Source organism: Paramisgurnus dabryanus, chromosome 6, assembly GCF_030506205.2.
Source record: "Paramisgurnus dabryanus chromosome 6, PD_genome_1.1, whole genome shotgun sequence".
Taxonomy (NCBI): domain Eukaryota; kingdom Metazoa; phylum Chordata; class Actinopteri; order Cypriniformes; family Cobitidae; genus Paramisgurnus; species Paramisgurnus dabryanus.
Genome location: NC_133342.1, coordinates 10,454,174 through 10,467,465, shown reverse-complemented (window position 1 = coordinate 10,467,465; position 13,292 = coordinate 10,454,174). Strand labels below are relative to the sequence as shown.

At 35.7% G+C, this 13,292-nt stretch overlaps 1 protein-coding gene and 1 long non-coding RNA gene across 2 annotated transcripts; one reads left to right on the top strand and one right to left on the bottom strand.

Moving 5' to 3' along the window:
- Positions 1-165: 165 nt before the first annotated feature.
- Positions 166-4,249, bottom strand: LOC135744157 (tripartite motif-containing protein 16-like). Its single transcript, XM_065262124.2, has 6 exons — positions 3,520-4,249; positions 3,225-3,320; positions 2,906-3,139; positions 2,597-2,750; positions 2,389-2,445; positions 166-1,665 (listed from the first exon to the last, which is right to left on the bottom strand). Exons 1-6 carry the CDS (start codon positions 4,108-4,110, stop codon positions 1,136-1,138), a joined length of 1,662 nt encoding a protein of 553 aa, XP_065118196.1. The 5' UTR covers positions 4,111-4,249; the 3' UTR covers positions 166-1,135.
- A 3,920-nt stretch (positions 4,250-8,169) lies between these two features.
- On the top strand, positions 8,170-9,426 carry LOC135744322 (uncharacterized). Its single transcript, XR_010530717.2, has 3 exons — positions 8,170-8,487; positions 8,989-9,053; positions 9,180-9,426. It is a non-coding gene; the product is annotated as an uncharacterized lncRNA (long non-coding RNA).
- The last annotated feature ends 3,866 nt before the right edge of the window (positions 9,427-13,292 follow it).

The following is a 13,292-nucleotide window of genomic DNA, read 5'->3' as shown; positions in this document are numbered from 1 at the left end:
CATTATTAACTTCACAATCAGATAATGAATTAATGTAAGAGATTAATAATAATGTCTCTGCAAATCTTCAAGTATTGACTTCTGAATTTAATTAGAATAGATGAAAGGCAGTGAGACACATTTGAATATTATCACAGATTGAAAAACTTTTATTTTGACTGCATTTAATTCAAACCAATTAACAAATAAGAACCTAATAAATAAATCTACATTTAAAAACATTACATTATCATCATTACACAGGAGTAAAGTTTAGGTGTATTTTGCTGATTGTCCTGCAGGTGATTTTCTAACACTTATGATGCACTCAGGGATTTAATTTAGATCTACAACGATTTTCAAGTGTCTGGTGATTTTTCACAATGCTTTTGCACGGCCCATAAGTCTAAGATGATCTGAACGATTGTTTTTACGATCTGTGCTGGTCATATAATTACAATATCATCAATTTATTTTACTAATTCCATTCAAAAAGTGAAATTTGTATATTATATTCATTCATTACACACAGACTGATATATTTCAAATGTTTATTTCTTTTAATTTTGATGATTATGAGTGTGGAGCCCCCCTAAGGAATTAAAATGAAAAATGATCTCTTGTTTCAAACAATAAGGACCTGAATGACTTACAGTAGAGTTTAAAGTAGAAATAAAAACTTTATAGCAACTGATCCATGAAGGTTTCTCTATTTCAGGTCATCAATCTTTATTCTTTATTGGTGGTTTGTAAAATGATCTCCAATGAATTTAACTTCAGAATTAACCCTTAGTTCATCTCTCCATATACTCTATCTGTTTAACAACTCAAAACACATTTAGATAAAACCTTCATATCTACTTAAAAAATCTAAATATTAACTCCCAAACTTAACAAAGGACTAAAACACTTTCCTGTACAATGACTCGACTCTCTGCTTATGAAATAAATCAAAAGATCATCTCATGAAGCTAAGATGTTGGATTTCAATGTGTTTTAGTCTACAAACTAAAGTTACAGAGACAATCTAGACAGAAAAATCTCAAAGATTAAGAAAGAAATGTATAACAAATATGAATTATAATTTATCTTATCAAATTATATAAACTGGTTTAGGTGACACTTGTGTATATTAACCAGTATAAGCATGTATCATTTATAGTTTTAGATCACATAGTTTCACTGTTGAGTTATAAAAGTTAAACCCAAACCCAGGATAGAGAGGTTTAGTGAATGTGGTGTTGACTCTGTGGATGAGGGTCATTGTGTCAGAGACGCTGTAGAAGGACAGAGATCCTGAACTGTGATCCACATAAACTCCTATTTTTCTGGAGACTCCTTGGAGATTTGTCTTTATATTATTGTGATAGAATGAACATTCAGAGGAAGACCAGAACAAACTCCAGGACTGATCATTAAATCCAAACAAACACTCATGACCTCCTCCCTTCCTGCTGATGCTCTTATATGACACTGATATATACACACCATCACCACTCCACTCAATCTCCCAGTAACAGCGTCCACTCAAACTCTCTCTACACAACACCTGAAACAAACCATCAAATCTGTCTGGATGATGAGGATACTGCTGATCTGTCTTAGTGCGAGTAGCCGCTCTGTTCTTCTCATACAGACTGATATATCTGTGTGCTGTGTTTGGATCCAGAGAGAAGAGACGGAAATCTGAGGAAGATAAAAACATCATATTTTAATGTAGATTAGTTTATAATATTTGTTTGCATGTTTCTATGATCATTCATTTGTTAATTTGAGTGTAAAGGTCAGGTTAGTATCTATACACTGATCATTTAAAGAGATGAAGTGAATAACATTGATTATATTATTACAGTCAGATATATTAGACAACAAGTCAACAGTCAGTTCTTCAGTTTCATCTGTTAGAAGAAGAAAAGATCTGAACGACTCTGACAAGAGGAAAATAGTGATGATAGACGACTGGATCACAAAACATCAAAACTTGTGTGGTGTTTCAGGTATGCAGTGGTTTGAAGCGGACAAAAGTGATGCAAACAAGAACAAGCAGTGAAGCATCATCAGGGTCATCATGAAGGTTTATTGATGTACGTGTGAAGTGAGATGAAGTCAGGACGGTGAACATTACACTGACCAATGAGAGTCCTGACATTCATCTGGATCTGTGTTTGTTGTGTTCATCACTTTTATGAGTTGCTTTGGATAAAAGTGTTTAATATAATGTAAAGTAGTGTACTTGAACACAGACTACCTCAAGATTGATGCAGACCACACACCACGGGTGTTACGTGTAACATTATTTTCAAATAACTTCACAGCTTGTCATCAATTATTCCTTACATTATGTGTTATAGTGTATTATATGATCTTAATGTAATGAATGAGAAATAATAATAATAAAATGTGTCTTACACTTTAGGAAATCCGCTCTGATCTTGGGTTCATAGGAAATAATTTCAGTGACTGAAACTAAAGAAAATAAAGTGACATCATCAGATTAAATCTCATATAAAATCATCATCATTTTAATCTGCTCTGTATTTCTTCTGTTATATTTGATGTTACTGTAAGACTCATTTCTGAGAGTAAATCACAGTCTTAGTTCCAGATGTTTCTTTACCTTTCCCAGATATCTTTTCAATCTCTTCTTTACAGAAATCCTCCATCTTTTCTTTCAGTTTAGTGACAGATTTCATCACATCATCAAAAGAGAGACGAGAAGTGACAGTGATGTTGTCTGAAGATCCAGGAGATGAAGAGAGAGACTGAAAACTCTACATGAACACAACACAATGACAAAAACATCAAACCTACAATACACAACAATCAGATTTGTGTTGATTTAGACATGAATAAAACTCAATCCTATCTGATTAAAGTCAAGATGTATTTCTTGTAATGTATGTTGTAGTGTACAGTGTTGAGTTACCTGAAGGAAACTGATGTGATCTTTTGTTTGTAAAAGTTTCTCCATCTCATCATTTCTCCTCCTCAGATCATCAATCTCCTGCTTCAGTTTCTTCAAGAGATCTTCAGCTTCACTCACTGCAGTCTTTTCCTGATCTCTGATCAGTTGTATCACCTCAGATCGTCTTCTCTCAATGGATCGGATCAGTTGAGTAAAGATCCTCTCAGTGTCGTCCACTGCTGTCTGTGCAGAGATCTGTTAACAAACATTAAAATCAGACTGAAACTCAATCTCAAACACTTCTTCCAGTATTTATGTTTCTCTATTCATCAAAACTCACCGTGTGAATCTTCACAGCCTCTCTTAGATCCTGAAGCTTCTTCTCTTTCTCCTGGATTCTCTGATGGAGTTTTCTCTGCTTGTCCTCCAGTAGTCTCTGTTCAACAGATTCATAACAGATAACTCAACTGGTCAGGTAAGGTTTAAGTGAGTAATCTTCTAAACTAATTTCTGTTTTATAGTCGAGCTGTCATTTCTTCTGCTCTTGTGCGCCCTCATGTGGCCGCGCGGCACTAAGCAGCCACTTCACTTATGCTTTATATTTATATTTCATATATTTGTTCATTTGTTCATACCTGTTTCTCAGTTCTCTCTGCTGCAGCTGATACAGTGTCGTGATTTTTATGTTCATCCATCGCACACAGATAACAAATACATCTCTGATCAGTGCGACAGTAAACCTCGATGAGTTTGTCATGTTGAGAGCAGATCATCTCCTGAAGTCTTCCTGTCACATCAATCACTTTGTGTCGTCTACCTGATTGAAGTTCTTCATGTCTTTCAAAGTGAGTTTGACAGTAAGAGTTCAGACACACCAGACAGGACTTGACAGCTTTGTATTTTCTCTCAGTACAGACGTCACACTCCACATCTTCAGGTCCAGCAGAACTGAGAGCAGATCGATCAGTCTGAAGTTTTGTCTTCTTCAGCATCTCCACCATCTGAGCAAACACCACATTTTTATATAAATCAGGTCTTGTATTGAAGGTCTGTCTGCACTGAGGGCAGCTGTAGTTTCTCTTCTGATCATCTTGATTCCAGCAGTTTGTAATACAGCTCATACAGTAACTGTGTCCACAGGGAATGGTCACTGGATCCTTCAGTAAATCCAGACAGATTGAACAGATGAACTGATCCTCAGACACTGAAAGATTCACTTCCGCCATTTTACTGACTGCACAAATACAGTGACGCGTTCAAAAACTCTTCAGTAGTTTCGGTTTCTCTTCTCTATAAATGTTTACGTGTTTGAGATGAAACGCAAGCGAATTTAGTGAAGTGAATACTGACATCTACAGTCCAAACTCATTTAACAACACAAACCTGTCAATGCACTGAGTACTAGTTTTGTTAGGTTATAGATTTACCCTTATTTATACTTACAGTAAATAATGGAGATCAGATGAATGGTTTGAGAGTTTGACTCCATAACTTCAGTAAATGAGTGAAGGGTTAATGAATTGAAACAGTAAAGCTCATGAAGGATTTCTGCTATAATGTTCTTGTTTCTTACAACAAATGTTCATAGTGTTTGTATGCAACATGAATTATAGCGAGAAGTCTTTTTGACTTAAGAAGTTTATATGTCAATAGTCTTTCAATGCTTAAGATTCATGCAGACAAATATAAAGAGACATTCAGTGAAAGTTATCATATGAGCTTTCTAATCAGACATGACTGACGGTTCATCTCTCACCTCATTGAATCTCTCAAACATTTTACAACACAATGTGAAGCTAGTTACACGAGTAATGCGTTTAGACATTCACTGTAGATTCTGGTTTGTTTATTGTAGCCTACACGTATTTGATTAAACTGTTCTGCATGTACACATTATATTTAGCACAACAAATTATTAACTTCACAATCAGATAATGAATTAATGTAAGAGATTAATAATAATGTCTCTGCAAATCTTCAAGTATTGACTTCTGAATTTAATTAGAATAGATGAAAGACAGTGAGACACATCTGAACATTATCACAAATTGAAAAACTTTTATTTTGACTGCATTTAATTCAAACCAATTAGCAAAGAAGAACCTAATAAATAAATATACATTTAAAAACATTACATTATCATCATTACACAGGAGTAAAGTTTAGGTGTATTTTGCTGATTGTCCTGCAGGTGATTTTCTAACACTTATGATGCACTCAGGGATTTTCAAGTTAGATCTACAACGATTTTCAAGTGTCTGGTGATTTTTCACAATGCTTTTGGAAACGGCCCGTAAGTCTAAGATGATCTGAATGATTGTTTTTACGATCTGTGCTGGTCGTATAATTACAATATCATCAATTCACTAATTCCATGAAAAAAGTGAAACTTGTATATTATATTCATTCATTACACACAGACTGATATATTTCAAATGTTTATTTCTTTAATTTTGATGATTATAACGGACAACTAAGGAAAATCCCAAATTCAGTATCTCACAAAATTAGAATTATTAATTAAGACCCATACAAGGAAACGATTTTTTAGAAATCTTGGCCAACTGAAAAGTATGAACATGAAAAGTATGAGCATGTACAGCTCTCAATACTTAGTTGGGGCTTCTTTTGTCTGAATTACTGCAGCAGTATGGCGTGTCATGGAGTCGATCAGTCTGTGACACTTCTCAGGTGTTATGAGAGCCCAGGTTGCTCTGATAGTGGCCTTCAGCTCTTCTGCATTGTTGGGTCTGCCATATCTCATCAATTTTCTGGTTAAGGTCAGGCGAGTTTGCTGGCCAATTAATAATATTAATAACGGAGATACCCTGATCTTAAGCCAGGTACTGGTAGCTTTGGCACTGTGTGCAGGTGTCAAGTCCTGTTGGAAAATGAAATCTGCATCTCCATAAAGTTGGTCAGCAGCAGGAAGGATGAAGTGCTCTAAAACTTCCTGGTATACGGCTGCATTTACCTTGGACTTCAGAAAACACATTGGACCAACACCAGCAGATGACATGACACCCCAAACCATCACTGACTGTGGAAACTTTACACTGGACCTCAAGCATTGTGGATTGTGTGCCTATATCCACTCTTCCTCCAGACTCTGGGACCCTGATTTCCAAAGGAAAATTTACTTTCATCAGAGAACATAACTTTGGACACTCAGCAGCAGTCCAGTCCTTTTTGTCTTTAGCCCAGGCGAGACGCTTCTGGTGCTGTCTGTTGTTCAAGAGTTGCTTGACACAAGGATCAACTTTATGGAGATGCAGATTTCATTTTCCAACAGGACTTGGCAACTGCACACAGTGCCAAAGCTACCAGTACCTGGCTTAAGGACCATGGCACTGACTTTATAGTGATATTGACCCGTTTAATTCATGATTATCAGGCTTATTAAGATTGTTAGGCAATTCAGGCTGGGAGACCAGCTCAAACCAGCTAAAACCAGTCGACCAGTGTAAGTAGTCAGCCTTGAAAAAGTTTCCACTCCATTTTAGCTGTTGAATAAAGCTCATCCCTCTTGTCAGAAAGTCTTTTATTTCCGGTAGTTTTATTTTGAAATATTTCCGGTAGTTTTATTTTGAAATCGCATTAATATAATTTCCTTTCCGAGCGCGTCACATCTTCATTCACGACTCTGCATTCTGTGGGATGGTGGCTCTTGTGTGCGTAATCTAAGCGAAAGTAAGTTTTATTTCGAACTAAGATGCAAATATTGCTATAGGACTTGTTTAGATGTTGTTTACTTTCACTTGTTTTACTGTTAAGTATATTATGCGCATGGTTTAATACTTTTGCGTGTATTTCTTTAGTTAAAAGGGATCACGTGACTGTTAAGCCATTGTTAGACTGGAGATTATTTCCTTTACGTTACGTTATGTCAGCTTTACGCTGTATTCATGACTGCTTCAGCGCATTTAGTGTGTAGTTCAGCACGTCTTGATTAGAGCCCTGCAAGCCCGTCGGGGCCCGACAGGCTAAGCCCATTTGGGCCGGGCTCGGGCCGTTTTTTTTTTGACAGACCGGGCTCGGGTCGGGCTCGGGCTTCTTTTAGCGTCTCTCCTCATTGTGTGTGTGTGTTTGTGTGTGTAGCAGAGACAGCGCGCATCTGAGGCTATGTTTACATTAATGCGTTTGTCCTTTAAAACATTACTTTTGCTACGTTTATGCCTTTCATTTACACACCACCGCTTTCATCCCTCATAAACGGATTCGTTCGCAAAAACTGCAGACCCGGTTTTAGTTTGAGAACTCAGACGTTGCGCTGCAGTGTAAATGAACGTAGATGGAGTCTTATGTAAATGAACAGCTCATGTTAATGTGACAGCGCATCATTTTCAAAGTAAAAATAATTTTTATTCAGGTAAATGGAGGTTTGCAACGGAGGTTTTGCTAAAAATAGTAAACATCTACCAACAAGCTATTATAAACGCTATATCAGATTGTTTTATGTATCCTTATAGAGAATGTCTGTAAATATATAAAATATTTATGTTTGAGTATTTGGGTTTGAATATTGTTGTAATCTTGTTTATGTTTTGTTTAAATTTAGTTAGCTTAATACGAAAGAGAGACCGTAATTTTAAACGCCATATAGGGGCCCAGCAAGCAATAGCCGTCATTTCAACGTCTCGTTTCAGTATAGACCCGATATAGCCGGGCTGTGCCTAGCCCACTTCTAGCCCAATTAAACTTTAATTTGGTTACATGTGGGTTTTGACAAAATAATTTGTGAGATGGATGCTATTTTATCATGTAAGCAAAGTTAACAGCGATTACAAGGTATTTCTTTTCATTTCTTTAAAGTGTTTTATGCATCGTCTGTACGTAGTCATAATTTAGCTCATAAATAGACCGACTACGAATAAACCACGTTTAGCCCAGAAATAACCATGAATTTAATTACATGTTGTTTTGCCAAAATGATTTATGAGATGTATGATATTTAATAATGTAAACAAAGTTCAAAGCAATTAAGGTATTTTGTTTCATTTCTTTAAAGTGTTTTATGCACCGTCTGTACTAGCCACTATTTAGCTTACAAATAGACCGACTACGAATAACCCACGTTTAGCCCAGAAATAACCATTAATTTAATTACATGTGGTTTTTGCCAAAATAACTTGTGAGATGTATGGTATTTCATTGTAAGCAAAGTTAACAGCGATTACAAGGTTTGTTTAATTTCTTTAAAGTGTTTTATGCACCGTCGTACATATAGCCACTATTAAGCTCATGAATAGACCGACTACGAACAAACCATGTTTAGCCCAAAATAACCTTGAATTTAATAAAATTTTGTTTTTGTCAAAATAACTTGCAAAATTTATGATATTTCATCAGGCATGCAAAGACACCAGTGAATTTAAGATGTTTGGTTTTATTTATCTTATCTGAATATCTGCTGTCACGCATAACATTCATTATTTGACCGTATTTCAAAGATAAACAAAATCCAGTTACAACTCCGAACCGCTAGATGGCAGCAGTACACAAACACGGGGCCAAATCTCACGAGAAAGATTTCCGCTGTTTGAAAAGCAACAACATCAGCGAGCAGCCATGAGGAAAGCAATCTACCACACTCGTTTGGTTTTGTAAGGGTTTTTATTATTTTATTTTACATGTGTTTAAAATTGATTTACTTTATTTGTTGTTGGAATCGCGACATTCTTGCGGGTAACTTAACAGTATAACGTAGTAAGTAACCCATGTTTTATAAAACCTAAACAGTACAACCTGCAATGTAATAAAATAGTGGAGGTAAATGAGTCTATGTAACGTTACACTGAAGATCAACATGAGTGATTTGTAGGCTGCTTTTTAGTAACAGCAGTAACTTAGCTAAGTTATTACTGTGTTGCTTACAGTAATGTAGGCAGTTTACAATTATGCATGCAGAGATAGATTGTGGGGGAAAGCTATTTTTCCATATGGATTTAACTTACAGGCCTTCAGTTTGTTGGAAAAAAGAGTTTTATTGTGTTAGTGAGGGAAAACTTGCAGGTCAGTGGGCATTAACCTTTAAGGTTTGTAAACACTTGTACACTGAAGCATACAATACTGTACAATTACTGACATAGGCATGTGCTATTCAGGTGTCAAAGCTGTGCGAAACTGGAGGGAGAAACTTGAGAGACCGTGCCGGAAGAATGCTGGACAGGTAAATTCTCTAAACCTGCAATATTAATCAGACATTGTGGTGTCAACACAGTCTTTCATGTGGTCACAAAAAATCAGAAAATATTTCAGTCTGCAACTGTTAACGACATTGTCTTTTGTATTTTAGAGTTCACTAAAATTCATTAATTTCAAAGTTCAACATGCATGGTGGTGGTCCACTGCAGAAGCAAGCATTTGAAAAAACATCAGTTCTCAGTTATTAAAGGTAAGTGTGTTTGTATGTAGTTTTAGGCTGAATGTTGTTTCACAAAATAATACTTTTAATATAACATTAGGTTATGTGAGGAGTAATTGACGACAGTCCGGTACTGCCTTAATATTTTCTAAATATTAAAAGCCCCAGATTAAATGACTCTTTGCTGATACAACAGTTTACTCATCCATACAATATTGTTTAGATGTTTTATTTTTAGACATTTGACAGGTTTTATGTCAATAAGATTGTATTGTGAATATTTTATGCTTGGCATCTTAAAGGGCAGGGTATTTGATTTTGAAAAATACTAACTTTAGCCTACACGCACCAACCAGAAGCACACTACTATCTCATTAACCAGTAAGACTGACAAAGTGAATAACATTACCAAAATAACCAACATAAACAACTGTTTTTAATCCGAAATAAATACAGCACGTTTAGAAATTTGAAAAGATAAATATCATTACACTAATTCGTAAACAAACTACATAAGCAACAAGTTTCATTAAAATACAATCTGAATCCGTTAAAATAGAATCACACTGCATACCTACCTTTCCAAAAGAAACACTGCAACGACCCTTTCAGACCTGTAGCTGTTTCCATCTTGCAGAAAAGCAGTGAACTTACCAATGGTAGCCTCTTATGGAACGGCTGAAATTCCACAAGGGGGCGCATTTGTTCCTCAGACGTTGCACAATAAACATGACATCCGAATATATTCATTATAAATCATGAATGAAAAGTGAGATTCGAACGAATGTCTGTTAGTGAACTTATTGTATACACTATTTATATCGTAATTCGGTCAGAAACTTCAAGATTGTGAGATGAACAAATCGTTTTGGATTAAAAGGCTTGGATATTCCATTTCCTTGGACTTTTGGGGATTTATGAACAATTTGTTTTGGACAATTTCACCGAAGCGGATAAAGGAAAGATTTTGAAGGTAAGTAAATATCCTAAATCGGCGCCGCCCGGTTCAGGTAACTAACAACTAGATTACAGTTTTATGACTGCTAAAAATCATATTATGCTTTCTGTGTGCGCTTAATGGAATCCCAAAAGTCTAAGCTTTACAACGATGTGCCGCATGACCGTATATTTTGAAGATTTAATGCTTCAAAGTTACAATGACGTAATGCAGCCTCACGTGCAAGGGAGGGGGTGTGCCGTGTACGGCACAGTGTTCCTTATCAGGTTAATTTGGGTTTTTGCTCTTTGCTCATCCAGATGTTTTTTTTTGTTGTTTCAAAATGTCTTTCATTTTGTAGCTCCTGTGTCAATTCAGCAGGAAGGTTTATTTCATTCTCCCTATTTTTACAGAGCGTGAACAGGTTGTGAAGTGGCATGCAAAACACGTTCACAGAAGAGGGGCAAACATTTTATGCGTCCAATTATGGGCCGTAATGAGATTCTGGCAGTATGATAACCGTAAGCAAAAATACCACGGTGTTGCGGTATTGCCATTGTGACACTAAAATGTGTTATTTTCAAATGTCTGCATATTAAAACATCAACTTTTCAACTGGACACAATACATTTTATTTTTAAGCAACAAACAACGTTTATGCCAGGTAAAAATAAAGCCTTTAAATGATAATATTCTTTCAATTGTAAATGTAAACATGAATTCAATTACATGATTTAATTCACTTTGTGTAAACACAGTTCATACATTGAAAACGGTATCACAGAAAATTTTTGTGGTTTTTTAAAACCTTGACTCTGAAAATCTCAGTATACCTTCAAACCGGTAACTGGCCCATGCCCACATCCAATTATTGCATTCGGTCAGGGTTCAATGATTTGTTGAACGTTTTTTGGTCCTACGCCTTTTACAGGTGACACAAATATATAAAAATACACATTTAGACCACTTAACGTAGTGATTGCTATCAAGACTTGAGGAGACTTTCAACCAGCATAACTAAAATGTTTCTCTGGATCAAAATCAGATACCCTGCCTTTAAGCCTCTTTTGCTAGTTCCAAAATGTCATTAAACACACGCAGAGAAACATGCACTTCTGTTTGTAGTAATGAGAACGGTATGATTACTGTTGCCTGTCAATATTTATATATTACTTTTTCAAAAGAGAATGACTATCACATTTAACATAAAGCAAAGGGGGGGGGGGGTATAGAAATTAGTACAATTAATAAGTTGACGTGAACTGAAGATAGTTTGTTAATGTTTAGATGTTATTTCATTTTTAATATTGTATTTTGTTATATATGCTTTTATTTTGTTACTGTTTTTATTCTTTTTGTTAAGTAGTTTTTCTTAATTTTGTCTTATCTGAATTTCTATTGTATTAACAATATTTTTTTGTAATAAATTGCATGATTGCATGTTTATGAGAACCTTTTTTAATGGATTAAAAATAATTCTTTAGCCATTCTTTTGTTGTTTATTAGACACACACGTGTAGTCGTTTAATAGCTGTCTATTTAACGGCTAGTCTATTCTTGGGCTATGATAGACGTCTACTAGATTTTCACTGACAGCCCAAAATTAGCCCTGTTTTAGCCTAGACGTCAGGGGGGTGTTTAGACGGCTACTAGACGTCTATTAGCCGCAAAATTGCTTGCTGGGGGGCGTAAAGGTCATTTTGAAGGTAGAATTGTAATGGGTCAGACATTATTTCCGAGTTTAATTTAAGTTTTTCTGGCTACTTTAAAATAAATTTCGTTTCATATAATTATTCTCTTAATTTTAATTTATGTTTAGTTGATAAGTTTTGTGACTATAAATTATTAAAACAAAAAATCAACGTCATATTAATATTTAATGCTCGTTTAGCCGATTGCGCTTTTTGCAATTTCTGTGTTAGCGGAGGACGTGCACGGACCTCGCACACTTTTAAAAATTAACGTCATACTAATTTTTATTTATTAATTGCACACTGAACAGCGACGTAAAGGAAGGGAAGTTATTTAGTGCTTTCTGAAGAATACAGTCAGTTCGTACAAAAATTTTCAAATGGACTATAAGATCATAAATATGAACTGTGAACAATGAGCTATTATAACTCCCTACATTTAAGCAATAAGCATTTCTGTAGGCTAAAGCTATACTTCACCTCTTATTATGTTTGAGAACGTGTCCGAGAGAGAGAGAGCGCGCATCAAAGAGCGCGCGCGTCAGAGAGAGAGCTTAAAAGTAATTGATATTGGTCTCGGGTCAGGTCGGGTTCAAGCTGAAAAAATTGCAGGCATTGTCGGGCTGGGGTCGGGTAGGGCTTGAACACGTCGGGTCAGGGCCGGGTTAGGGCTGGAGATTTAAGCCCGTGCAGGGCTCTAGTCTTGATCACGCGCCCTCACATAATGAGCGCATGGGGTGCAGTTGCGTCCGCTTCCACTAGAGGGAGGCAAAGACCACCAAATCCATTTAGTACTTCCCTTACGAAAATTAACCATGGTTTTACTACAGTTAAGACCAAAAAACCATGGTTAGTGTAGTAAAACCATGGTTTTAATATTGGGAAAAATATTGAAAAATATTGAATAACGGCGCATCAAAAATGGGAATGGTGTAGGCTGGTCAACAAAACAAAAATACTCCGCATAAAACCCTCAACAATGTCGACTGCACATGTAACGGTCCCTGCAACACCAGCTCAACCGAACAGTGCCAAAGCACCATACTGTAGATAACAGTAGTACTGTAGATAAGTCAATGATTACAATGAAATTAATTACATATGTAAAATAAAACACACTTTAAGCACACAACGCAACATATGTGACCCTGGACCACAAAACCAGTCGTACACTGCAAAAAATTATTTTCAAGAAAAAAATTTCTTGGTATTTTTGTCTTGTTTTCAGTAAAAATATCTAAAAATTCTTAAATTAAGATGCTTTTTCTTGATGAGCAAAATGGCCTAAGAAAATAAGTCTAGTTTTTAGACCAAAAATACCAAATGTAAGTGATTTTGTGCATAAAGCATGCAAAAAAATCTGCCAATGGGGTAAGCAAAAAAATCTTGCAATTTTTTCTGAAACACTAAATTCAA

Coding starts and splice junctions, on each gene's coding strand:
- LOC135744157 (XM_065262124.2), bottom strand. CDS start 4,110: ATGGCGGAAGTGAATCTTTCAGTGTCTGAGGATCAGTTCATCTGTTCA. Junction 3,321..3,519: donor CAGAGAGAACTGAGAAACAG/GTATGAACAAAT, acceptor TCTGTTGAACAG/AGACTACTGGAGGACAAGCA. Junction 1,666..2,388: donor CAGAGCGGATTTCCTAAAGT/GTAAGACACATT, acceptor TATCTTCCTCAG/ATTTCCGTCTCTTCTCTCTG.